The 26685-nt window shown below is 44.0% G+C and overlaps 1 protein-coding gene across 1 annotated transcript in view; it reads left to right on the forward strand.

Annotated features, from left to right (window-relative positions):
* The window catches only part of ITGA9 (integrin subunit alpha 9), a 355238-nt gene that overhangs the window by 299057 nt on the left and 29496 nt on the right, over positions 1 to 26685 (forward strand). The window contains exons 24-25 of the mRNA XM_047770180.1: positions 21375 to 21500; positions 22924 to 23043. Of these exons, the coding sequence (XP_047626136.1) occupies positions 21375 to 21500; positions 22924 to 23043 (246 nt within the window). The remainder of the gene's footprint in view (positions 1 to 21374; positions 21501 to 22923; positions 23044 to 26685) is intronic.

Raw genomic sequence — 26685 nt, forward strand, 5'->3', positions numbered from 1 at the left:
CTGCCTCTAGTTTTCACCAAAGAGTCCTTTGTATCCTCCCAAAGTGTTTCTTAAGGTCCAGCCTCTTGTGAGTGGAGAGTGCTTTTGCTTATGTGGGAGAGATTGGTATAGGGACCCCAGTGAAGTGGGACCCCTTCATACACCACCCAGCTGTGGTCCTGATCTTCTTTCTTTGTAGCAAATGTCCTGGGCCTCATCCACCCTGCTCACATTTAATTTAGAAACACCCATGGTGCTGGTCTGAGGAATGGCTCTCAGTTCCTGTTGCCTCCCACCCACTGGGGTTGAGCTGAGTCCTGTGGAGACGCTGACTCTGCACACCACAGCCAAAGGGTGGGCAGGCCACTCTGACCCTAGTGACCAGGAGGCCGAGTGGGGAGAACCATGAAAATAATAGAGAGTGAGAGACGGAAGAGTGACAGACTTTTCTGGCCCCTCTAAAATAAAATCACCACAGTGATAGATCATTCTTGATTTATTCTGCAAACACTGGCAGAGAAAGCACTGATGAGGGCCAGCCTCTGATAAAAGAATAAATCATGCAGCCCTGGAATAAGTTCAGTCTCACAGGAGAGAGGTCTGTGCAGTGTAATTGCAGCACTGCATCCAAAGTAATGGAGGTGTGCCCAGACCCAGGCATGGTGCCGGAGGTACAAAGCCCACCCTGGGGAGGGGGCAGCAGATGCTTCACAGAGCAGGCTCTTGGAGCCAGAGCTTGGGGGTTGTGGGGGTGTTCACCAGGAGACAGCGTGACGAGGACATTCCAGATGGGGCATGGTCGGCTGTGTAGGGCTACAGTGGAAGTTGCACCTGCTTCTCCGTTCTCTCTGCCCACCTCTTAGACCACACGGGCAAAGGTCACACCTCTCTACACCTTCTGCAGAGCATCCCCAAGATAGCTGCCTAGGCCATGTGACAGGAAGTCCTAAACCATAGTCATTTCCTGTGACGGTTGTCCTTTGGGGGGGACATCGTCTGTGTGTGCTTGTGAACCTGCACCATCATTTCTCTGACTCAGGGATGTGGAAGGCCAGGTGCATTTCAAGGACGTTGCCCGAAAAAGACGTGGCTGCTGCGGGGGACAGTGGCTCCTGTGGCCCAGTCAACCATGTGAGGAGAGCCATGGGCACTTGCTCTTGAAAGAAAGTTCCTGTTTGGATTTTGGATATAGCTTCTTTCACTCACCTTAGTGGGAACTGGTCTGGGAATGTAATGACCTCACTTTGTTGTGGGCCTGCTGCAGAGATGAGCCTTGCCTTGCCTTTCCTTTCCTATCCTTTCCTTTCCTTTCCTTTCCTTTCCTTTCCTTTCCTTTTCTTTTCTTTTCCTTTCTTTTCTTTTGTCTTTTTAGGGCCCAATCCACAGTATATGGAAGTTCCCAGGCAAGGGGTTGAATCAGAGCTGCAGCCGCCAGCCTACGCCACAGCCACTGCAATGCAGGATCCAACCGCGTCTGTGATGTACACCACAGCTCATGGCAACAGCGGATCCTTAACCCACTGAGGGAGGCCAGGGATCCAGTCTGCATCCTCATGGATGCTGGTCAGTTTCATTTCCACTGAGCCATGATGGGAACTCCTGAGATGAGCCTTTTAGCAGAGCCCCTGCATACAGGCCTAGGAGAAGACCAGGGTAGCACATGTGTCAAGCTTTATAGTTCATGAAGGGAAGACCATTGGAACTTGGATGGGATCCTGCTCCAATGTTAGGTTTACTCACAGGGGACGAAGGGTCAAGGGAAAGGATGGGAAGTTGTCCCAGGACTTAGGCTTTAGGTGTTGATGCTGAAAACCTGCCTATGAGCAACTTTCTGACGTTGGAGGAGGCAGCTTTGGGATCTGGCTCTTAATAATATGCAGGAAGAAAAGAAGTCATAAATGCCACAGCTTACAGAGAGCAAAGGGCTAGAACTTTATTCCAGGGGAAAGTCCTGGGTTTTTCAAAGAACACTAATGTTAATCTACAAGAAACATGAAGTAAAGGCTGTGCCGTTCTTTCTTCCTCCTCCAAAACCATCTGAAAATGTTTGTGTCTTATTTTACCCCTTCTACTGGGCAGTGATTCTAAAGGACTGAACTAATTTCTAAGCAGTGAAATCAGGTGGGAATGAAGGATAATTTTCCAAGGAGACACCTCAGTAACTTTGCCATGGGGTACCATTAGGCTATTGGTGAATATCAATACCAATATCCATTAGAATATCCAGTTTGGTGGCAAGACTTATGTCTTAGTAAATTATAACACACACACCCCCCACACACACATGCACACCGGACAGGGCTGCCCATGATCTAATTTCTGCCAAAATAAGTCAGTTTATATGAGAACTTGAATTAATTTGTGATGATGATGCCCCTATCCCTATGGAGAAAAGATGTATCTGAGATAATCTTTGACCACACAGAAGTTTAAACTAAGAAAGAGAGGACTGAAGGGAGTTCCTCTGTGGCTCAGTGGGCTAAGGACCCAGTGTTGTCACTGCAGCCGTTTGGGTCACTGCTGTGATGTGGGTTTGATCCTTGGCCCAGGAACTTCCACGTGCCACAGACATGGCCGAAAAGGGGAGGGGAAAAAAAAAAAAAAAAGAAAGAGAGTACTCAGTTGTTTTCATCCAGGATGATCTGGGGAAGCTTCTTAATGAAAGTGGTGATGGGACCATCAAATTGATCACATTTAATCAAAGACTAAAGACTGAAAACATTTCTCCTGAATAACTGACCAAAAAAATGAATACCACTTACTGCGGTCCTGAGGCTTTAGTAGCCTTTTTCATGTGCTGTCAAATGTAATCCACACAGCCACTCCGAAAGGTAAAGTCATTATCCCAGAATTAAGGAACCGAGACTCAGAGGCTTGCTCAGCATCTACAGCTGGTGAGTCATAGAGCTGGCTTTGCAGCCAGGACTGTCTGACTTCAAAGCGTGTGTGCTTCCCCTGAACTGGCCTGCACACCCCCTTGGGAGCACTGCCCACTCCTCAGTCACCAGAGGCAGACGCAGTCAACAGAACAGGCAGATGATGAGCAGACCACCAGGAATCACCCATTTAATGAGGAGCATCAACCCCAAGACAGAGGTACCAACTGCTATCAAAAGAACTGACACCAGAAGTGCAGTAATGAGGCAAACAGAAGATTATAGAATGGGCAAAATTGATGCCTTCAGAGACCGGGAAAAAGGCAGTGTTCCCATGAAGTAGAATAAACTAGAGTTTTGTAAATTTAAAACTTGTATCATTCAAATAAAAACTTAGGTATGAGAGTGTGTAGTACAATGGATATAAGAGAATTAGTAGTGGATTGGAAACTTGAGGGATTTCCCAAGAATATGGTATAAAAAGGACCCCCCAAAAGCCAGTTAAATTTATTATTCCCTTATCTTTTAACAATCTGTAATGAAGATTCAAATGATCTCAGTGAAAAAGTTAGGAGGCTGCAAAGATGGGAGTGAAATCAAGCCAAGATTCTTGTTTTGTTTGGGGGAAGTTTGTGTACCAGTTACTCAAAGCTTTAATAAAATGAAGGTTAAATATGCAAAAATTTTAATGGCAACTTAGAAAAATAAAAATGTAGGACATCCAAACCACTGAAGAATAAGAACTTAAAGAGAATTCATGAAAAAGGAAAAGACAGGACTTCCTGTCGTGGCGCAGTGGTTAACGAATCTGACTAGGAACGATGAGGTTGCGGGTTCGATCCCTGGCCTTGCTCCGTGGGTTAAGGATCTGGCGTTGCCGTGAGCTGTGGTGTAGGTTGCAGACGAGGCTCGGATCCCACGTTGCTGTGGCTGTGGCGTAGGTCAGTGACTACAGCTCTGATTCGACCCCTAGCCTGGGAACCTCCTATGCTGTGGGAAGCAGCCCTAGAAAAGGCAAAAAAAAAAAAGACAAAAAAGCAAAAGACAAAAAATTTTGTATCTGTATATAAATATATATTAAAACCATATATATGTGTGTGTATGTGTGTGTGTGTGTGTATATATATATATTCAGAGTAATGGAGAATGGATTAAATATCCTAGTGAAAGACAGGGACTTGCAGATTGGGTTTTTTTTAAACCCAAGCATAAGTTACTTATAAGAGACACACTTTTAAAAATGACCCATAATGTAAGGCATCCAAAAAAGAAAAGGCAAATACTAACAAAAAGAAAGCAAGTATAGCAGTACTAGTAACGAAGTAGAATTGAAGCAAAAAAAAAAATGTTAAAGAGGGCAAAAAAATATATATTTTAGAATGATTAAAGATGCAGTCCAATGAGAATTTGTAATATAAACTAACTTTTTAATATAACAAATCAGACAGCTATTTAAAAAAGCATACAAAGCAATACATGATGGAAAAACAAAGGGAAATTTACACATTCACAGTTATTGCAGGAAATTTTAATACACTTAGCCCAAAAATCAGATGGGTACTTGAATAATGCAACTAAAATTATGGTCTCTTAGAGAAAGACCAAGACAGAATAAGTCAGAATGTCTGGATTTCATTAGTATGCTCCTCCTTACGAACTTTTGGTAACCTTGAGGAATTTATCTAAACTTTCCAAGCTTATTTTCCTCCTCTGTGAAATGGGCTGTCTGCCTCACATTGTGAGGATGGAAGAAGTTAATGTATATGAAGCAATTAAAATAGTTCCTAGTACATAAAGAATGCACGTTTTTTCGAACATATGTGAACTTTCACAAATTACCCATGTATTATACCACAAAATCAAAATCCAATAGAATTTCAAAAGTCAAAGTAACACAAGCCACATTCTCAGACCACAATGCAATAAACTTGGAAGTTAACAACAAAAAGTTTAGCCAAACAACCAACCAAAAACAGAACTACTTGGGAATGTTTAAATACCATTCTAATTAACTTTACAGATAAAAAAGCAATCAAAGAGGAAAGGATAAACAAATTAGAAATGAATGACAGTGAAAGCTTGTTCATATGAAAACTAATGGATGTTGGAGTTCCTGCCGTGGCTCAGCGGAAATGAATCTAGGAACCATGAGGTTGCTGGTTTAATCCCTGGCCTCCCTCAGTGGGTTGGGGATCTGGTGTTGCTGTGAGCTGTGGTGTAGGTCGCAGACACGGCTTGGATCTGGCATTGCTGTGGCTCTGGCATAGGCCGGCAACAACAGTTCTGATTAGACCCCTACCTAGCCTGGGAACCTCCATATGCTGCCGGTGCAGCCCTAAAAGGACAAAAAGACAAACAAACAAAAAAACTAATGGATGTAGACAAAACACACACAGAGGAAAATGTCACTACTTAATAGTGGAAAACAGGAAAGACTGAGAAAAAAGTGACCTAAATTGACGACATTAGCTCTAGAAAAGGGATACCAAATTCAACTCTAAGAAAGTGAAATGAAGCTATTATTGAAGATAAAGCAAAAGTCATGAAATAGGGGAAAAAAAAAAACAGCAAAATTATTCTACATCAACAAAACTAAAAGCTGAGGATTTTCATCCAATAAAATAGATGCACCTACAGCAAATTTGATCAAGACATGAAAAAAGTGATAATGCCAAAATAACACTAGGAATGATAAAGAACTATACTCATATGGGAAAGACTTCTAAATTATATGATTTTTCGCAGTTTTATTCCCACAAATATGAAAGGCTTCAAAGAAGTGTATAAGGTAAGAACTGAAAGAAACATGTTTAAAGAATTAAAAGAAAGTATGGGAGTTCCTGTTGTGGCTCAGCAGTAACAAACCCAACCATTATCCATGAGGGTGTTGGTTCCATCCCTGGCCTTGTTCAGTGAGTTAAGGATCTGGCATTGCTGTGAGCTGTGGTAAATAGGTCACTGACGAGGCTCAGATCAGTGGCTGTGGTGTAGGCCAGCAGCTGCAGCTCTGATTCAACCCCTGCCTGGGAACTTCCCATGGGTACAGCCCTAAAAAAAAAAAGGAATTAAAAGAAAGTATGATACCAATGACTCATCAAATAGAGAATATGAATAAAAAGACAGAAATTTTAACAAGAACCAAGTAAAAATTCTGGAGTTGATAGTAAAATATGTAAAATGAAAAATTGGAGTTCCCATCTTGGCTCAATGGTTAACGAACCTGACTAGCATCCATGAGGACGTAGGTTTGATCCCTGGCCTCGCTCAGTGGGTTAAGGATCCGGCGTTGCCGTGAGCTGTGGTGTAGGTCACAGACACAGCTCGGAGACCCTGTTGTTGTGGCTGTGGTGTAGGCCGGCAGCTACAGCTCTGATTGGGCCCCTAGCCTGGGAACCTCCATATGCAGTGGGTGTGGCCCTAAGAAGAAAAAAAGACCCAAAAAAATTATTTGAAGGGCTCAATAGCAGAGTTGAGTTGATGAAGAATCAGCAAACATGAAGATAGATCAGTAGAGTCTAATCAATCTGAAGAACTGAAAGAAAAGAGAATACAGTCATCCCTCAGTGTCTGTGGGGAAGTGATTCTAGGAGCCCCCCATGGATACCCAACTCCATGGATGCTCAAATCCCTTATGTAAAGTGGCATAGTATTTGCACATAACCTACACACATCTCTATCATATTCTTTAAATCATCTCTAGGTTGCTTACAATAACCAATACAATGCAAATGCTATGTACATAGTTGCTAGAATGCAGCAAATTGAAGCTTTGCTTTTTGGAGCTTTCTGGAATTTTTTTCCCAGATATTTTCAACCTAGAGTTCATTGGATCTGCAGATGCAGAATGTGTAGATAAGGAGAGCCAACTATAACGAAAAATAAGTAAAGCCTCAGAGACCTGTGGGACAACATAAAAGATACCAAAATACACACAGTTTGAGTTCCAGAGGGGAGGATGGAGAGGAGGTGGCAAAAAACAAACAAACAAAAAAACCTAATGAAATAATCACCCCAAACAATGAAAGTGTATAGGCTCCCTCACAAAAAACTATATGAAGAAAATTGTCTATTCACTTGGGAAGAAATTATAGAAAACCTGCACCACACTGAAAAAAAAAGAGATGGTTTAAAAAGTTATATATAAAGAAGAAGTATTAGTAGAAAGTACTGAATATTTTCAGTCTTTGGATGAGATACCTCTTCTTCCTAAGCAAATCGTAAGTTGTAGAACCATAAGAAAAGATTGACAAATTTAAATCTATAAAAATATCAAAACTCTTGTGTGATCCAAATACATCAGAAACAAAACTAAAAGATATTTGGGAGACTATAATGGCAACATAATTAATGGACAAATAATATGTAAATCACTTCCACAAATCAATAAGGAAAAAGTCAAAATGGGTAAAGGGATAGGAACAGGAAATTCACAAAAGAACTTTTGATGACAAACATTAGCCTCACCAATATTTGCATCAGAGCACTGCAAACTCAAATGAAAATGAGGCTTCCCCCCCCCATTAAACTGGCAAAAATCTAAAAAAATTGTTAATATACTTTGTTGATTAAGATGAGGGAAAATTGGTACTCTCAAATACTATTGATGTGAAGGGCAATTTGATAGAAACTATCAGAATTTAAAATATGAATACTAACATTTCCACTTTTCAGATCCTGCCTCAAATACTACATTCAGTAGAAATTTCTAATGTTTTGATGCTAGATGTGGTTGGTCATTGTTCTCAGCTTAAATGTAGCCTTTTCCTATAGTGGCAAAGTAGAAAATAAAAATAATACTCTGTTAGGATTCTGAGAAGGAGCTGTTAGATTCAGGCTAAAAAAATTAGTAATAACAATAATCATAATGACGATAATAAATTTTTACAGATGAGGCACTGTACCAAATACTTTATCTGGACAAATTCTTCTTTTAATTGTCATTATCATTTGGTAAGGAAACAGAGATACAAACAAAGGGACATCCAGACAAGGTCACAGGTTGGTAAATGGTGAGATTGATGTCGTCTCTTAACCACTGGGCTGTACAGCCATGGAAGGACCTCCTAACATCATTTACATCATTTTGTCTGGACCTATAGCTGTCCAGCAGCTGTAGCATCATCTGTGAGAAACGTAGAAAGGCAGAAACTAAGGCACCACCCAGGTTCGCAGAATTAGAAGCTAGGTTTTAACAAGATCCCCCAGTGACTCCTTTGCACATTAATATTTGAGAAGCTCTGGTCTAAAAGCATGTTACTTAACTCTCTCTGAGCATCCTTTTCCTCGTCTATCAAGTGGTGATGATGATCTTTGCCACAAAAGGCTATTGTGGGGTTTTTTGTTGTTGTTGTTGTTGTTGTTGTCTTGCTTTTTAGGTCCACACCGAGGCATTATGTAGGTTCCCAGGCTGGGGATCAAATCGGAGCTACAGCTGCTAGCCTACACCACAGTTCACGGCAACACTGGATCCTTAACCAACTGAGCAAGGCCAGGGATCAAACCCACAACCTCATGGTTCCTAGTCGGATTCATTTCTGCTGCACCGTGATGGGAACTCCCATATTGTGGGGATTTTTTAATCCATTCCTCCATTCATTCAGCAAATATTTTGCACACACCCTATGCCAAGCACTGGGTTACTGTGGGGAACAAAAACAGACCAAAAAAATAATAATTTCCAGCCCTCTAGTAGCTTACCTTCTAGTGGAGGCAAGTAATAAATAAGTGAAACATACATTCCAAGATGGGGAATGCTTCAGAGAAAAACAAAGGAGGCAAAGGGGATAAGAGTGGAGAAGGTTGTGGTTTTCTGTAGAGCTGTCAGGGCAGGTCTTGCTGAGGGGGGGATTCAAGCTGTATCAGGAGTTGGTAAGATGATCTTTGCTCATAAGGCTTGCCACGTCTGTGTTTCCTGAGAATCCTTTTTCCTTGATTTTAGCCCTCCCTGGTTTCTCTCCTGTAAAAACCCATCCTCATGCTGCCCTGAGCGGCAGAGATACCAGGAATCTCTGTGTGTGTGTCCTCCTTGGCACTCACCGTGGGGGAGCTCTCTGCCACAAAGTGAATCACTTCTTTCCCTGGCCACAGCGTTGACAGTAACACCAATTTTTGAAGCTGGCTGGTTGTTACGGCACATTTTGAGTGAGGAACATCCTGGCTTTTATGACTTAGTTAGGCTTGCAGGGTAATTGCAACAAGAAATCTCCCTGCAGTAGGCTTGCCAGAGGCCAAGACTTAACTTCTATATAAGCCAGGCTTGCCAGAGGCCAAGACTTAACTTCTATATAAGCCAGGCTTGCCAGAGGCCAGCCTTGCCACTTGAAAGCAACCCAGCAGGTAACTTGAAGCAAAATTGGACATTTCCCCCACCTTTGTTTTTTCCCAATATGTACTCCTTTCCCTCTTGGTGAACGAATATGCTTCTTTTTCTTCCCTCCTTCATCTCAGTTTCTTCTGTAGAAACTTGAGGGCTCACCCTAAACCAAATCAGCTTCATCTTGGTCGGAAAGTTCCTGCTACCAAGAATTTAAGGCTTAGACACCCGTGCCAGGATGCCAAGTCCTTGGGTGATAGTCATTCTTTTCCCTGACCTCCTGTAACTTAAATAGTGTCATGTAAAGTTAACTGTTAATAATACTGTTTATGTTATATGATAAGGGGCTAAGGGAGGAAATGGGGAGAAAAAAAGAAGAAACCCTTCTCCAGCAGAAGCAGGTAGCTTTTCAGCTACCTGGGTGTGTTGGGGGAGTTTAATGATTCAACCCTCTGCCTTTGGACAGAATACAGTTGAGACAGCTCCCCAGTACAACAGACCCATGTTTCCAGCAAGTTCTCCTGGTGAAGCCATTCTGATATCCCTTGAACCCCATTTCTTATGACTGTCTTTAGTTCATTGTGCTCTAAGTTCCCGACCTTTGCTGGGCTAAAGTGGAAAACCATTGCCGAGCTCCCTCTGTGGAGAAGCTGGACTGTGCCTTTGGGTTTGTCCCACTTTTCTTCCCCCAAAGGTCACAGTTCCGTTAGTTCTCTTTTTCCCATCTTGACTCATCCTCTTGGCTCTCTCTGTATTCTTCAAATCAATAAAAATTCAAAACCGAGCCGCAAATACTATGCCCCTTTATCCAGTCTCTTCTTGTTACAGATGGTTATGACGCTGGTGGGGAAGAGCTGGTTTACCATTTGAAAATGTGCTTTTACACCTAATGATTTCCCTGAGTAGCCCTCAGAGACACCCTGAGGTTCTCTGCAAAAAGATAACAGGGAGATTTTAATGGCCAAAACTATGAGGACCAAGACCCTGCATGACTTCCCACTCACCTTTCCAGGCCATATTCTGCAAAGTCCTCTGCCCCTAACCTCACCCCGACCCTGTCTTCCAGCCACTCTGGACCACAGAGGCTGCTGACAGCCCTCCCCCCATGCACTTCCATGGGCCTCATGACCTTGCTAATGCTTCTCCCTTCCCTCTGGCTGTGGAAAGCCCCCTCATTCCTCAAGACCCAGGTCACTCATCCTCTCTTCCATCGAGCCCTCCCAGATGTCTTCCCAGATAGTTCTGCCTTAGAGCCTTTGCACCTCTCTGTCCTGAGAACATGCTTCCTCAAATCTTTGTGGGGCTGGCTCCCTCTCAATGCATATCTGAGCCCAGAGTTCACCTTTCTGGGGAGGTCTTCCCTGACCTCCTCTGGAAAAGTTGCAAACCCCCAATCAACTTTCATTTCCCTGTGTGCTGTTTTCTTCATACCACTCACCACTGTCTGAAATTAGTATTTCTGATTGGCCATCTTCTTCCCCAAGATTAAAAGCCTCTTGATAGTCAAGATCATGGCCACCTTGTTTTCTGTGTATCCCCAGTGTTTGGTGCCTGGATCATAGGATGTGCTCAGATAAATGAAAGTATTGGTTTGTCCCAGTCTGTATCACCATCACAAATACGTCTCTGTGTGTTAGGATAGGGTGTGTGTCATTAGACACCTACACACCCTGCCGCACATCAAATAAGCACCCCTATGCTCCCAGGATTGAATTGCAGTCCCCAAGTAGGGATGTTTTGACAACTTCCCTAAACCCACAACAAAGACTGCTATAATCTCAATGTAGGAAGAAGTAAAAATGTAAAACTGTGAGATAGGGGCTGAATCACTTATCAGAAATGAGGGCTTCTAAGAGCAAATTTAAACTCCATACATTTTGGTCAGATATGAAAACGTATTCTCTTCTCTCTCTCTCACATACACACACACACACACACACACACACACACACACACACACAACACACCAAGTCTGTTGATTTCAGCGATGGCCTCAAACCATTTTTTTTCTTTTTTCTTCTTTCTGCACCTGTCTAAATGTGAGCTGAATAGTCAGATTCCTGAAATGGTCAGGATTAGGTTGAATTTAATTTTTTTTTTCTCAACAGAAGTCAAACCTTAAAAGAGGGGAGATGGCTGGTGAAATTCTAGAATGAGAGTTACATTCCTGGGCTCTTGGGTCAGTGTTAGTTTGGGTTGGAGGGAGGAAGCGTGTGTGTTCCTGGGCACAGCTTACGCTCTCCTGCAGCCTCTGGGAAGTGGGGAACGCCTGCTGCCTGGGCTGCGCGTACAGGGAGTGGTGCAGAGGCTGACCTTCAGCCCATGTGGATGGAGCGAATGAATCCCGCAACAGGGTGTCTCCTGGCTGACTGAGGGCACTGTCGTATCAGGGTCATGGGTTCATGCATGTGGCTGGCGTGACATCTGGGAGCATTAAGGCTTCGTGGATACCGAGGTGCACATTCTCTGTCTGACACGAATTGGCCTTGAAAGTTGGTGATTATGCCATTTACTTCCCTTCATTTTTTTTTTTTTTCCATTCCTTAAAAGCCACATAGCCCGTGACATTGCAAGGGTGATGGGTGGTTACCAAAGTCGACAACAGGAAATCTCAATGAGGATAAACAGACCACATCGGTCATTGCTGAGAGGCACATGGTTCTCTTTGAACCTACCAGGGACTAATTGTGAGTGGGTTGAAAGCATGAAAACAGGAAAACTCCTTTCTGTTAGACACACCAAGTCTCTTCAGAGCAAAAGGAACCTTCTCAACATTGTTAGACACTGAGGAGTAATTATGTCCCCAATTGTCGGGATGGCAAGGCCGCTTACTTCTCCAGAAGAATCTAAATATAGGACCAAGAACATGTTTCAGGCCTCCCATGAAGTCTTGAAGCTTCAGACTCAATGAATACCATCTAGGCTTCTCTTTTCACTGCTCTGATGTATGGACCCCCAGAAAAGCAGTGTAAGAGGTTAGACAGGGTGTTTCCGTTTTGGCTCAGAGGTTAATGAACCTGACTAGCATCCATGAGGACATAGGTTCAGTCCCTGGCCTCATTCAGTGGGTTAAGGATCCGTTGCAGCCGTGAGCTGTGGTGTAGGTCGCAGACACAGCTCAGATCCTGCATTGCTGTGGCTGTGACATAGGCTGGCCGCTACAGCTCCCATTGGACCTCTAGCCTGGGAACCTCCATATACCGTAGGTGTGGCCCTAAAAATACAAAAAGACAAAAAAAAAAAGAGGTTAGACAGATGCTCATACCTGAAACATAGCATCCAGAAAATAAATGTTATTTTGGCAAAAGAGTAATAGTAAAGTGATGCTTCTAATAAATGCAGAGATAACTCAGTGAGTCCACAGGCCAGCTGCTTTATCCTCTAGATGGGTATGAACTTGGTTCTATACCATAAGGTGGGGTTAAGAGCTAGAACCGGAGCTTAAATAAACCAGTACAATTCCAGGGACTGTGTTATGTCCCACATGGGGGCTACTGGCTCATTTATTATCCAAATCATCAGACCCTTCCGCTTCCAAAATGCTTCATTATCTGTGGAAGGAAAATATTTTTGGCATGCACGTCAAGTGCTCAGATAACATACTTCTGTCTCCCTTTTTTGCTAAAGACAGTCTAACCACATCTGGAAATTCTTTGGTGTCACTGCCTCTCTGAAACTACATCCCATCTGTATCACTTTAACTCCAGTAAGAGGCCATGCCTGGGCTGCATGGGGGGGGGGCTTGTCTTTCTCTGATTGAATGTAAATGAATTGTTTTCCAGGGCAGCCTGGTGGTGGCCTGAACTCTTGACTTTTCAGCATGTTGGCCTGTCACACCCAGAGGAAAAGGGTGTGGGGGATGGGGAGGAACGCCGTTGTTTCAGCCAAACTCGAGCGCTGGTGGGGAAAAAAAGCACTGCCTTTTATCCTAAGAAGTGATAATCTTTTATGAAATAATGGCGATGCATACAGAGGTCAGAATCGTCCAACAGATCCTGCTGTTTCTTTCCTCTGGAATGTTGACTTGACGCTTTGTCCCCTTTATTTTCTGTTTCAGTTCTGGTCTCAGTAACACCCTGAACTTTTAGATCAAATACAGCTTTCCACGGTGGTAATGGCCTTAAGGGGAGGGAAAGGTGCTTGGGGAGGCAAGTCTTTTTTCTTTTTTTTTCCATTTTTTTAAAGATTTTTTTGAAGTATAGTTGATTTATGATGCTGTTATAATTTCTGCTGTCCAACAAAGTGAGCAAGTCTTTTACTTAGAAGATAATTTTCAACTAGGAAGCGAGAAGACAGAGTTGAAGTTAGGATCTTTTCAGTCTTCTTAGGAAAAGCCTCTCCTTTTCTAAAAAGACATTAGGTCATTCTTACATTTCTTGTTCCTCCTGCTTCATTCCCAACGCTGCAGGAGGCTGTTGTTTATTGGCTCTTCTGTGCTCTTATTTGCCCATGTCAGTTTGAAAGGAGAACACAGCTCTTCACTTGAGGATGGAGGCCAGGAGGGCCTGTCCCAAACTAGAACTTCATATTCACTCACCTCGTCTTGGGGTGGTCATCAGAATGGTTTTCCTTTTTGTCTCTCTGTATGAACACATCGGAGTCTCTTGCTGTGCACAAAGGTAAACATCAGAAAATCAAAACTTGCCAAACTGATAAGCAGGGGGACCCTTTGCATATGGCCAGACAATCCATAGCTCTTGCAAAAGGTCTGCCAAAGAATGCTTTCAGAACTCCTACCTTTAAAGGATGCACGCACACAAAAATTGGCCTCTCAGCCTTTCAAATACATTTGTAACATAGGCATATCCATGAGAAGGACCTACTCAAGCTGGTGATCACTGTTTTTCTACCCTTATATTAAATAGTGTCGTGGCAAGTGAAGACATCCAGGGGAATAAGTGGAGACTTTGAGCATCCACCCCTTCTAGGTTATCCTGGGTTTGCATTATTATAGAGCCTTGGAATGAATGGTGATACGCATCCGTATTTGTCTTAAGGATTTAGTATTAAAATATTGTCATCTCTCTTGGGTCAATATCAAGAAACAATAGTAAATCATAGTAATGTGATTTAACATAAGAGATAATACAAAGAGCTCTTTAAGACTAAAAATCTGTCAGAGTTTACATTTCTCTGGACGGAAAATGTGCAGCTCTTATTTATCTTCCTAGTAGTAAACATCTGAGATCAGTCTAATTAACCAGGTGGTATCATTTCTCCACCCTTTTATCAGGGCTATTTTTATATCAAACATTAGAGCTCTAAAATTAATATCAGCAAAGCCCTCGTGGTCATTGTTCAGCCTCCCGTGGGAGAAAAGAGACTTATTCTGATACCGTGGTTCCAAGAGCAGGCAATATAGATAATTGAATTAGCAAAGTAGGCATTCACAGCATTCTCTAGGTTTTCAAGCTCAAGGGGCGTGTGAATTCAGAGGAGCAGGTGGTAAGTCAGGGCATGGGTCATGTTTACCCAGTTGCCATCAGCTGTGATCAGTGTAACCTGATATAGAAAAGTGGCCCAAGGATGTAACAGAGACCAGAAAGTCAATGATTAGCAGATAAGCGTGACTTAACGTGAAACACGTGTTACTTAAAAATGGCCCCTAGCCCCCTTTAATCCAAGTCATTTCAACAAACATAGTTTTAGACCAAACTTCACCCAAGACCCACATTGTTTCCCAGCATGGCTCATGGAGGGTGCTGTTGTCATTGAGTTTATTCCTCTACTCGTTGAATCTCCCATTTCTCTTTTATTTCCCATGTACTGTGTCCAAGGGGCAACAGGCCAGGGACACTTTGGTGACCCTTCCCATCCCTAGAACCCAGCCAGCTGGAATATGGTTAAGGAATGAGCCTGATGCTGGTAGAAAGGGAGCATCCATGTTTTAGCCTGTTAAAAACACACTAGTAATACCACATCTCTGAGGTGAGAAGTGGTTCCTTAACTTTGAGACACTTTAATCCACCTTCTGAAAAATGTCCTGCCTCTAAGATTTGCTACAAGGCCCTCCTCTGAGTCTCCCACCTTGTTTCTGGCCATTGCCACCCAGCATTCATCCAGTGCTTGACCACAGTGAACTCTTAGACTCTCTCAAGCCTACTGTTTGCACCTCCATGCTTTTGCATATGCTGTTCCCCTCTGCCTGGAATCCCCTGCCCCTGCCCGCTTTACTCTCTAGAAGTTCTCTTTATCCACCAAGACCCACCTGCAGTGACACCTCCTCCTAATCAGAAATGCAATTCAGGACAGGGGCCAACTTGCTATTGAGGGAGAGAATTGTAGACTAGATTGATATTCATGGTGGGAGCCCTGCTCTGCAGACTGTGAAAGGATAAATCATGCAGAAATGGTCCCGGCAGGCAGAGGCTCTGCAGCCTGGGCACAAGAAAGGTTGCCCCTCAGAGAGTTTTGGAGATGACACTCTTCCCACAGTCAAAGCTGATGGGTACCTGACAGGTTATTTAGCCTCCCTGGGCCTCAGTTTTCTCATCTGTCAAATGGGAGTGAAATTTAAGGAGACCAGATAGCCCAGTTTGCCTGGCCCAACCCTGACCTAGGTCTCTGTCTTGCTAGTCTATCTGGTTGACTCCCCCACTTCATTCTCAAAATGTACCAGTTTAGACAATAAACTTTATGGTCACCTACTGATAATAGTACCCTCTGTGCAAAAAGGTTATAAGGATTATCTGATGTATTCCATAGGTCTTAAAACGATAGCGCACATTATTCTCATTTATATCTGAGCTCAGCATAGAGATGGAGCATTAAGCAACTGGAAATGGTTTCCATGGTGATGTGCTTGGAGCAAGAGGTTTAGAAAATAAGTTGGAGGACTTTCCTGTCCCTCCAGGCCCAGGGACAGGGGCTCTGTTAAGGCTGCTCTATTCTGGGAACCTGGGAGAGAGCTGTGTCCTGTCTCTTACTCTCGGTCGGCCTACAACTCTAAGATGTACCTTGCACAGGCCCCTCTTTTGAGGCTACACCATGGAAGTGTCCTGTTTCTTCTAACCTCTTTATCTCCAGACCCCTGCATCCTAGAGAGTCTTTTGTAAAAGCTCTAAATGCCCTTTTCCAGCTGGTGGCAGGTGATGGTGACATTCGACACAGAGTTCTCTTTTTCAGCGTTATACCCGTGCATCAGCCCCAACTCATCCTTTGAACCCAGAGTTTCCTGAAGTGAGATTTTGCCAGACCACCTAGAATGTACTGAGCCACTTCATCCTCAGACACGCCTGGGACCTTAGACGCTTCTGACCCTGAAGGGTCCCCTGACCAAGGCTGACCTGGACTCTGCCACCAAGAGAGGTCCACATTTTCTTGGGCTCCCCACAATTCCCAGATCACCACCATTTCTTGGTTTCAACTTGCACAGTGTTTTCTTTGGGGTCGAGATGAGGGGCACATCAGAGGCCAGTTGGCCACAGCAAACCCTCAATAGCTGCCTTGGCAGAATTCTGCCTTGACACTGGGTCCTGCACCCTCTTGTCCTTTCTTGTGTGCTTGGGAAAGTCCTTTTATTCACATCCCAGTAGACCCGGCCTCTTCCAGTTCCCAGAGGTCCTGGAAGAGGAACCACGGTGTCATGGGAAGCATTTGGACCCAGATAGTCTGGGAAATTGATGAGAAGTGAGTGGGAAGGGATGAGCAGGGGGCAGTGGCCGCAGAGTCCTTGGCCAGGGAAGCTGTTGGACCTTGGCGCCATGGTGCTTGGATTGTCTGCAAGAAGAAAACATTGCTCCCCCTTAATGACTTTACCACCAAAGAGGATGGGTCAGAACTGGGTTGTGGGGAGTCAGTAATTGCTGTCTACATAGCAGGAGATTAGGTGACCCCAGATTCTAATGAAAATGCAAGATGGTCTTCAAAAGGCACAATTAGCAACTGAGGACAACCTCGGTGACCACGCTGGCCACCATCCTCATTGCACACATGAGGAAACTGAGCCCCTGGAGACCTGACTTGGCACGGCTCTTAGGAGCTGAAGCGCAGGACCATCAAGTTCGTCAAGGCCATCTGCGCCACAGGATTCCTTCACTGGGTACCACACGCCCCCAGCAACCAATGACGAGTGACCGGCACTCAGGGCCTCCGGTTCCTTATCTGTCAGCCCCGAGGCCACAGGACCGCATGATCTTGGCGCTGCCTTCCAGAAGCAACATTCCAGGGTGTTCTGTTCCCCTTCCAGCCTGAGACAGCATGGAGTAGCCTGGCCTCCAAGCCAACAGGCAGTTTATCTCCCACGGTTTATTTTGCTGTGGAGCAGAAGTGAGTCAGGATGGTAGACTCTGGGATTCCTGGACTTGTAGGCTCGTGGTTCCTTTCCTTCGATGGGAGAAGAACAGGAAGGAATGGTTTCCCTCCACCTCCCCATGACTCCTACCCTAGAGGCATCCTCAGCCGCTGTACCTAAGAGGCAGAGGAGTGGTTGCAAGGCAGGTCCGTGGAGCTGGATGGTCTGCATTCCTGCCCGGCTGTGCTGCCTGCCTCCTAGAGACCTGGCCTCCTCTTGCCTCTAGGCTCCTCCATCTGTAAGATGCTGATGGTGGTGGCACTCACCTCACAGGGGGCACACAGTAAGGGCTGCACAAATGCCGGGTACCGCTGTGTCCATCACACACACGTTCTACCCACACACAGGACAGTCCCTCACCCTCATGACCCTGCCCACACACTGGGTTGCTCACTTTCAGCTGAGGGAGCATCTTACAACCACATTAGCTGGTCTGAACCAGACACTTACAGCTCAAAGCAACACTTGGAGAGAGGACCACCCTGAACCTCCCAGAAAAATGTTTTTCCCCATGTGAAATGATTCCCATGTAACCACAGTGGGGAGCACAACTGGCTGAGACTTTGATTCACCGCAGGCTCAGTCCCCACTTCCCTTCTCCAGAGTCTCCTGGGGCAGATCAGATGTCACATCAGATCTCATCGCATCCCCACCATCACCCTGTTCTCCGGCTCAAGACTCTCAGAGGAAAGAGGAAGATGGAGCACGTGCTGGCGCCAAGCTTGCCCTCCCCTCCTCATCCTGAGGTTCTGGCCCCCTGCCTCGCTGTATGAGCATCCTGTGGGGATGGCGGTGAAACTGGCTGGCTTGGGGCTCTGCTCCTGTACTGCCCCACCCTGCCTGGAAACTGGAATCTCTCATTGCAGAGATGGGAGGAGCTCTGAGCAATCCCTGATTTTAATTAGGAACGGATGTATCCTCTAAGACTCCGAATTCTCTCTCTCGACACAGACCAAATGCATTCAGGTGGCCAGGATTGGTCATTTCAGCAGAGGAATGTTACTGTCACAGGACTGAGAAGGACCGTTCCTCTAGTGGCCTTTCAGCACATATCCACTCCAGGAGACAAACAGGACAAGTGGAGACCCACTGGCTTCAGAGTGAAATGGAATTGGAATTAACATGAGCATATACCTTCAAGTTCTCAAATGCTCAAAAAGCAGAATATTTTCTGTCTGTGGGGTGCTGTCGTATATGCCCAAATACAGGGCAACCCCCAGAGAACACGACTCTCCCATTTTTCTAGTGAGGTAAATGTAACAAACTTTTTTGGGGTCAACTTAACAGGAATCAGAACTGTGATCGCTTTTGATGTGAGGAATGGAAATTGACTTGAAAAGGACCATTGGGACCTTTCTGGAGTGATGGACATATTTTGTCTCTTCAGTGGAGTAGTGGTATGTGGGTGATTTCCTTTGTCAAAATTCATCAAACTTATCAACTGACTACCACCAAATCATGTCGTTGCACACTTAAAATTGTATAAGGATAATACACTATGTTACTCTGCGTTGCACAAAATATACATTGCAGATGTGCATCTTTTGAGACAAATGGATAGCGTTGCTAAGCCCCTTTTTTAGCCAGTGGTTTTCAAAGCGTATCGTCTTCATCTGATTTATTTGAATTGCAAAACATTCCGAATCCATGTTTGATGGTAAAGCATTATTGCAAGACACAAATACCCATTTGTGTAACATTATAGCAGTTGTTCTTCTCCTTTGTCTTAGAAGTGATTATTCTTGATATAAGCAACTTATGTTTTGCTTTCTAAAGTAAGCCGTAAAATATTTATCACAATTTACAATTGCACCCCGGGAATAATCACCAAATCTATGTTAAATCTCATTGCCTCCTTGCCATTAATTCCCTCTAGTGACCTCGAAAAGCATCCAAAATCAATATTGATGGAGACCATTTCGGGCTGGTCTGCCTTCCCAGATTTTGTGGTTCGAATAAAGCAATCAAAAGAGTACCAAATTATGAGGTATTTTTAACGGACAGTAAGTCTCAAAACCATGAGAGATTTTTAAAGGCAACATACTCTTTTCTAATAGTTAATTTAAGGGAAATAAACCTTCATCTAGTTTTCAGTCATATCTAGTAAATCCTGGCATATGTGTTCAGACCGAAGATAAAACAGATTAATTTAGCAAATTTGGGGGTCTTATAATTCACTATTTAAAGATTAATATTGTTAGCTTAAGTTAGAAGTTTCCATGTAAAAAAAAATTTAAACCAAGCCTTCCTCCTTACCATGAATGAAAAGCTGAAACATTTTTGAATAAATGTAATTACACTGCATTTTTCTCAAGAGTATTAAAGATAGGAAGGTTTAGTTTAAATGGATCATTCTGGATAGAAATTGGATTGTAAACACCATCCTAAATTATGAATTACTAACTATTAATTTTGCAACTTGACCCTAAGTTATGTCAAGGCTTCAACTACTGGCAGTGTGATATGATGATATATAAAGACTTCATTTTTTCAAAATCCCTCAATTCAGGATTCAAAAATAGTGTCATCCCTTTTTTTTTTTTTTTAAATATACTCTTTAGGCCCGCACCTTGGCATATGGAGGTTCCCAGACTAAGGGTTAGATCAGAGCTACAGCTGCCAGTCTATACCATAGCCATAGCAATGCAGGATCCGAGCCATGTCTGCGACCTACACCACAGCTTGGGACAATGCCGGATCCTTAACCCACTGAGCAAGGCCAGGGACCAAACCTGTGTCCTCATGGACGCTAGTCAGATTTGTTTCCGCTGAGCCACTATGGGAACTCCTAATAGTGCTATTCTTAAATTAACATGGAAGACTATACATCGTTGTTTTGATTTGTTTTCTTTTTTTTTTTTTTTGTCTTTTGTCTTTTGGCTTTTTTGTTGTCGTTGTTGTTGCTATTTCTTGGGCCGCTCCCGTGGCATATGGAGGTTCCCAGGCTAGGGGTCGAATCAGAGCTGTAGCCACCGGCCTACACCAGAGCCACAGCAACGCGGGATCCGAGCCGCGTCTGCAACCTACACCACAGCTCACGGCAACGCCAGATCGTTAACCCACTGAGCAAGGGCAGGGACCGAACCCGCAACCTCATGGTTCCTAGTCGAATTCGTTAACCACTGCGCCACGACGGGAACTCCTGATTTGTTTTCTTTTTAAGGTTACTGTTACTCAGCACTGCTTTTCCACTGGCCTTTCAGAAGCTGTCAGAAGCAAAGTCAGCTCAGTCACCAAGAGCTCACTGGGCATATAAACTGCACTGGACGCCCACCCCCCCCTTTTTTTTTTGGTAGCAGAGCTCTGGTTTTAAATGACATTATGTGTGATTAATGCTCTAGTAGGAACAGATACGGGGGCCCACAGCAGTCCTTCATGGTTCCCCTGTCCTCTCTAGGGAGTCCACTGAGGGGGTTCACAACACCCTAGGGGCTCCATGGAACACAATTTGAAAACCTCTAGCAGTGGACCATGCATGAAGGCTCGATCTCAGAAGATCTGAGTTCAAAACCTGAGTTCTGGTCTGTGTGACCACTGACAAGTGACTTAACCTGGGTCTCATTTTTCTCATCCAGACAAAGAACACGAATGCCCACCTCAGAGAGTCACTGTAAGGATGTTTTTAAAGTTGATTTTGTTCCTTAAGTCTCACTGTTCCCTGATCACATCTCACTTTTATGTTGAGTGCCATCTCATCTTAATTACTTAATGACTTGGCATCTATATTTTTCATTATTTAGCCTTGTTGATGCTACTACTTCTGTCTTTCAGCTTTTCAGCCACTATTGTTCAGTGGAGAATGGACCAGAGGGAACAGTTGACTTTGGACTCTACACAACCACTTCTCCAATAACAGATTCTAGGCTTGTGATCTTGCGATGGACCACTCTGACAAATTTCTTTTCGTTTTCAGGTGGGCCAAGAGAAAGGAAACTGCTCTTTTCAGAAGAACCCGACTCCCTGCATCATCCCTCAGGAACAAGAAAATATCTTCCATACAATATTTGCTTTTTTCACAAAGTCGGGAAGAAAAGTCTTGGTAAGAATTTGCTTACTGGTTGGGTTACATGGGTGGTCCTCACTACGAAGGCAAGTCTGAGATGAGAGGCCAGTTTTCTCTTTGGCATTTATTATTTCTCAAATCTGCTTTTAATCAATTGGCTTAGAAAGTCACAAGGACTGTAGTCAACCCCTATTTTTCAGCCTGAAGTTTCCATCAACGTGTTAAATTCACATTTCAAATTCCATTGGCTGGCAAAAGGAAAACCTTCGCAACCCACCAAGCACAAAGTAAAACATTTCTCCCACTAGTATGAATCTAATCAAGAATGATGGTTCTTGTACAACCACTTTGTATACCCCAGTTGGGCAGTATATGCTAAAACTAAACATATCTGTACCCTATGACCCAGCCATTCTCCTCCCAGGTATGTCCCCCCCAAAAAATGTGTACATGTATCCTCTGAAAGACATGGGCAAGAAATGTTCATAGCAATCTTATAATAGCCCAAACTGGGAACCGTCCAAATATCCATCACCAGGAGAATGTATAAACAATTGTGATGTATCCATACACTAGAGTATTACAAGCAGTAAAAAATGGCTACACCAACAACATGAATAAATCTCACAGACATAATACTGAGTGAAAGAAGCTGGAGGCAAAAGGACATATGTTGTAATATTTAACTTCCATGAAGTTCAGAAATAGCAAAACCTCTCAATGGCAATGGAGGGCAAGATAGTGGTTACCTTTAGAGGAATATTTATAGGCACAGACATGAGGGAAACTGCTTAGGTGCTGGACTATCCTACCTCTTGATCTGGTATAAACATATCTAAAAATATATCAAGATGGACCCTTAAGATTTATTCTGTTCGCTATATGTAAGTTATACTTTAATTTTTAAAGAAGTGAAGGTATTGAAGATGGAGTCACATGTTTTTCCAATTACAGGTTCCTAGCTATAATTTGAGTGTTTTCTTGGTTAATGTATGTTTTCCTTTTCGCATGTGGTTCTTGAGTCATGTGACTTCTTAGTCGTTTAATTTGCCCAACCTAAAAAATGGGCATGAAAGTGTATTTATCACATCTTAGGCAGAAATCACATAATGAAGGAAATACATCTTGTGGTTCAGAACTCATAAGAGGAATGCTTCTGGAGTATGTAAATGTGTTTCTTTTAAAAAACAATTCTTTCTCGTTACACAATTCAATTTTAGGGTACGGTATACCAGTAAGCTTTGACTTGAAGGCATGTTCTGGTGCCCACCAGACAGGAAGTCCCTTGATTGCCCTCTAGTGGCAAGAAGAAATGTTTGCACCTTCCTGTGCAATACCTGTGCCTGGAATTGCCTTAGTCTCCAGAATAAAAGCTCTCGCAACCGTCTGCTCTATAAATTGCTGTTCTCTTGTCTTTGTCCTTAATACCATTTGACAGTTCTCTGATTATTCTTCCCAGGACTGTGAAAAACCAGGAATTTCTTGCCTAACACTGCACTGTAACCTTAGTGCACTCACTAAAGAAGAAAGTCGTACTATAGACATTTACATGCTGCTCAACACAGAAATACTGAAGAAGGTAAGGTCTGAGGAACTGCACTCTCAGGGTTCATTTAAAGTATTTGACAGCATTCCCTGGCAGCTCAGTGGGTTAAGGATCCAGTGTTGTTTCTGCCGTGGCATAGGTTCAGTCCTTGGCCCTGGGTACTTCTGCATGCCGTGGGCATGGACAGAAAAAAAAAAAAAAAAAAGCCATTTGAATTGGTTTCCTCAGGAAGAATGCTGCCTTCCCCTTTTAAAACTACCCTGCAGAATTGGTAATTCTGCTGTAGGAGGATGCCAGGGAAACATAGCAGACCCTTGCTATTCAAAGTGTGGTCTGAGGACCAGCAGTACCAACATCACCTTGGGGCTCACTAGAATGGTAGGATCTTGGACTCCACACCAGCCTTATCAAATCAGCATCCCCATTTGCACAAGTTCCCTATGTGTTTTTTTGCACAGAAGTTTCTCAGAATTTAGCTTACATCAGAATTACCTTTTATTAAAACACAGATTCCTCAGGGTAGAGTCTCAGATTCTGCATTTCTGCCAGACTTCCAGGCAATGCCAGTACTAGGATCATTTTCTTTTCTTTCCTTCTTTCTTGTTTTCTTTCTTTATTTTTTTTTTTTTTGTCTTTTGTCTTTTGTCTTTTTAGGGCTGCACCTGCAGCATATGGAGATTCCCAGGCTAGGGGTCGAATCGGAGCTATAGCTGCCAGCCTACACCACAGCCACAGCAATGCAGGATCCTAGCCATGTCTGCAACCTATACCGCAGCTCACAGCCACACCAGATCCTTAACCCACTGAGCGAGGCAGGGACAGAACCCACATCTTCATGGATACTATTTGGGTTCATTAACCACTGAGCCACAACAGGAACTCCTGGGAACCACATTTTCATTCAGGATTCTCTGTAAGGGGCCATAAATATTTTAGGCTTCATGGGCTCAGCAGTGTCTTATCACTGCTCAACTCTGATCTTGTATTGTGAAAGCAGCCAAAGACAATACACAAACAAGTGGGTGTGGCTGTGTTCTAATAAAACTTTATTTACAAAAACAAGCAAAGGGCCGAATGTGACCCACAAGTCACAGTTTGCCAACCCCTTATCTAGATGACACCTTGTTTCATAGAATTTCAACTTTTGAATCTCACTTTGTTGTTAAGAGTTTATTAAAAAGTGGTTCATAAAAAATGTCTCAGTCAGTGAATTGATGGCCCTTGAAAACAGTCATACAAATTCACTATGATTTATTTTAACACAAGAGCTGCTGGGTAGGAAAGGCTACATCCAACAAGATGCTTTTAAAATAATCACACGCAAAGATAAAATAGGCATGTTAGCCGCAGAGATGCTATTTATTTTCCGTTGGGAAAACGAAATGTGTTAGTCCATAGAAACTGTATGAATGAACATGGTTAGAAAAGTCATTCCAGGAGTTCCCATCGTGGCGCAGTGGTTAACGAATCCGACTAGGAACCATGAGGTTGCGGGTTCGGTCCCTGCCCTTGCTCAGTGGGTTAACGATCTGGCGTTGCCGTGAGCTGTGGTGTAGGTTGCAGACGCGGCTCGGATCCTGCGTTGCTGTGGCTCTGGTGTAGGCCGGTGGCTACAGCTCTGATTCGACCCCTAGCCTGGGAACCTCCATATGCCGCGGGAGCGGCCCAAGAAATAGCAACAACAACAAAAAAAAAAAAAAAAAGTCATTCCAGTGTTATTTTTAAAAAAAATTAGACAAGGCAGTAACATATTGGCCTGATACATCACAGGTCCAAGGGGATATGAGATGTTTTACCCACTCTCCATCTCTGGCTGGTGCAGCCCCCACACCATGAAGAGCTGTGAACAGTTCTGCTTTCCCTTGGTTCTTTGAAGGGAAACTTGTTTGGGGCAAATTGGAGTTTACACGGCAGTGCTTCCCTTTTGCACCTCTCTCTCTAAAAAGACAGTGTTGGTGTTCCTGCCATTGCACAGTGGGTTAAAAATCTCACTGCAGCCACTTGAGTCCCTGCAGTGGAGGTGCAAATTCTATCCCCAGCCTGGCACAGTGCGTTAAAGAGCCAGTGTTGCTGCAGCTGTGGCACAGGTCGCAGCTGTGGCTTGGATTCAGGATTCAGTCCCTGGCCCAGGAACTTTCATATGCTGTGGGTGCAACCATAAAAATTTTTTTAAAAATAAAAATATATAAGGACAGTGTTGGAGTTCCTCTTGTGGTGCAGCAGGTTAAGGATCTGGTGTTGTCACAGAGCAGCTGGGGTCACTGCCCTGGCACAGGTTGCATCCCTGGCCCCGGAACTTACTCACGCCTGGGCATGGCCAAAAAGGAAAAAAAAAAAAGCACAGTGTTGGGAGAGGACCAGGTGTGAACTAGAGCACCGCTGGCCACCCTTTAAGTCCAGACATCACGGGAAGTGCCTTCCTGGCCTGGGTCCCCAGGTCGGGTTGAGAGACTATGATTCTATATACTTTCCTGTCCTGTGCATCTCCTGACAAATGGCCCTAGTGGCAGTTTTATTCCCTCTGCCACACTTGCCACTGTTGACAGACCCTGATATGGCACTGATGGTGATAAGCCGTTCTGATTTCCCCTTCACCCTCAACCCAGACGGCTGCTGCCTGCTCTTCAGTCATCGGCACTTCATTTAATCACAGTGCCTTAAGCCTGCCTTGTCCCCAGCTCTGCCCTGGTCTTCTGTGTCTCCCTCTTTCAGTGATCAATGGTGATCCTTTACCAAAGAACACTTTCCGCGGACCACTGTGCCCTTGGGCCATCCAGTCCAGTCTATACCCCAATACAGTAGGGAGCCATGGGATGTCATATGTGGGTGTTAAAGGACCAGTCTCCCTGCATGGGCTCTTCCAGCAGAAATTCCAGGTGTGGAGCAAAGTCTCTGTGGGTCTCCCAAAGCCAGCCACACCTCTCTGGGGGCTCCAGGAGGCCTCCTGCCCTCCCTGCCTCCCCCGCAAGGATATGGGGCATCACTAGCCTTGCGGTTCTCCTGGCACTAGATTTTTGTTTATTTTCCTTTGACCTGAAGGTCTGGCCCCAGACAAGGGAATCTGAGGTTTTATCATTTGGACCTTACCAAGTTTTCATTCAAAATGTAGGATCTGAGTGTTTTTCATTATCAGGGGATTCCGATTTCTTTCAAAGTGTTTGTTTTCTGCACCCACTAGAGGCCCGTTCTGTGCCAGGCTCTTCATCTGCTCAGCCTTAACTTTGACAGCTATCATCATCATGTTGTTATTATTGTCATTAGCCACATCCAAGATGATATGATGATGATGATGATTATCTAGATTGAAAATACAGGAGATCCTGACACATAAAACCACAAATCCACCAAACTGTTCGACTGGTAAAAGAGTGTTGTGTACAGAATTATTTACTGCTTAGCGTGAGCTGACTGGAGCAGTTCCCTTGAATGACGGGCCTCCCAGAAGCACTTCATGTGTGTTCTATTGCTGTTTTATTTAAGTCATTTGTTTATTTATTTTTCTCCTTTTTTAAGGCCACACCCATGACATATGGAAGTTCCCAGGTTAGGGGTTGAATTCTAGCTATAGCTGCCAGTCTACATCACAGCCACAGCAACGTGGGATCCAAGCTGCATCTGCGACCTACTTGACAGCTCACAGCAACACCAGAGTCCTAACCCACTGAGCAAGGCCAG

Source organism: Phacochoerus africanus, chromosome 1 (genome assembly GCF_016906955.1).
Source record: "Phacochoerus africanus isolate WHEZ1 chromosome 1, ROS_Pafr_v1, whole genome shotgun sequence".
Classification (NCBI taxonomy): domain Eukaryota; kingdom Metazoa; phylum Chordata; class Mammalia; order Artiodactyla; family Suidae; genus Phacochoerus; species Phacochoerus africanus.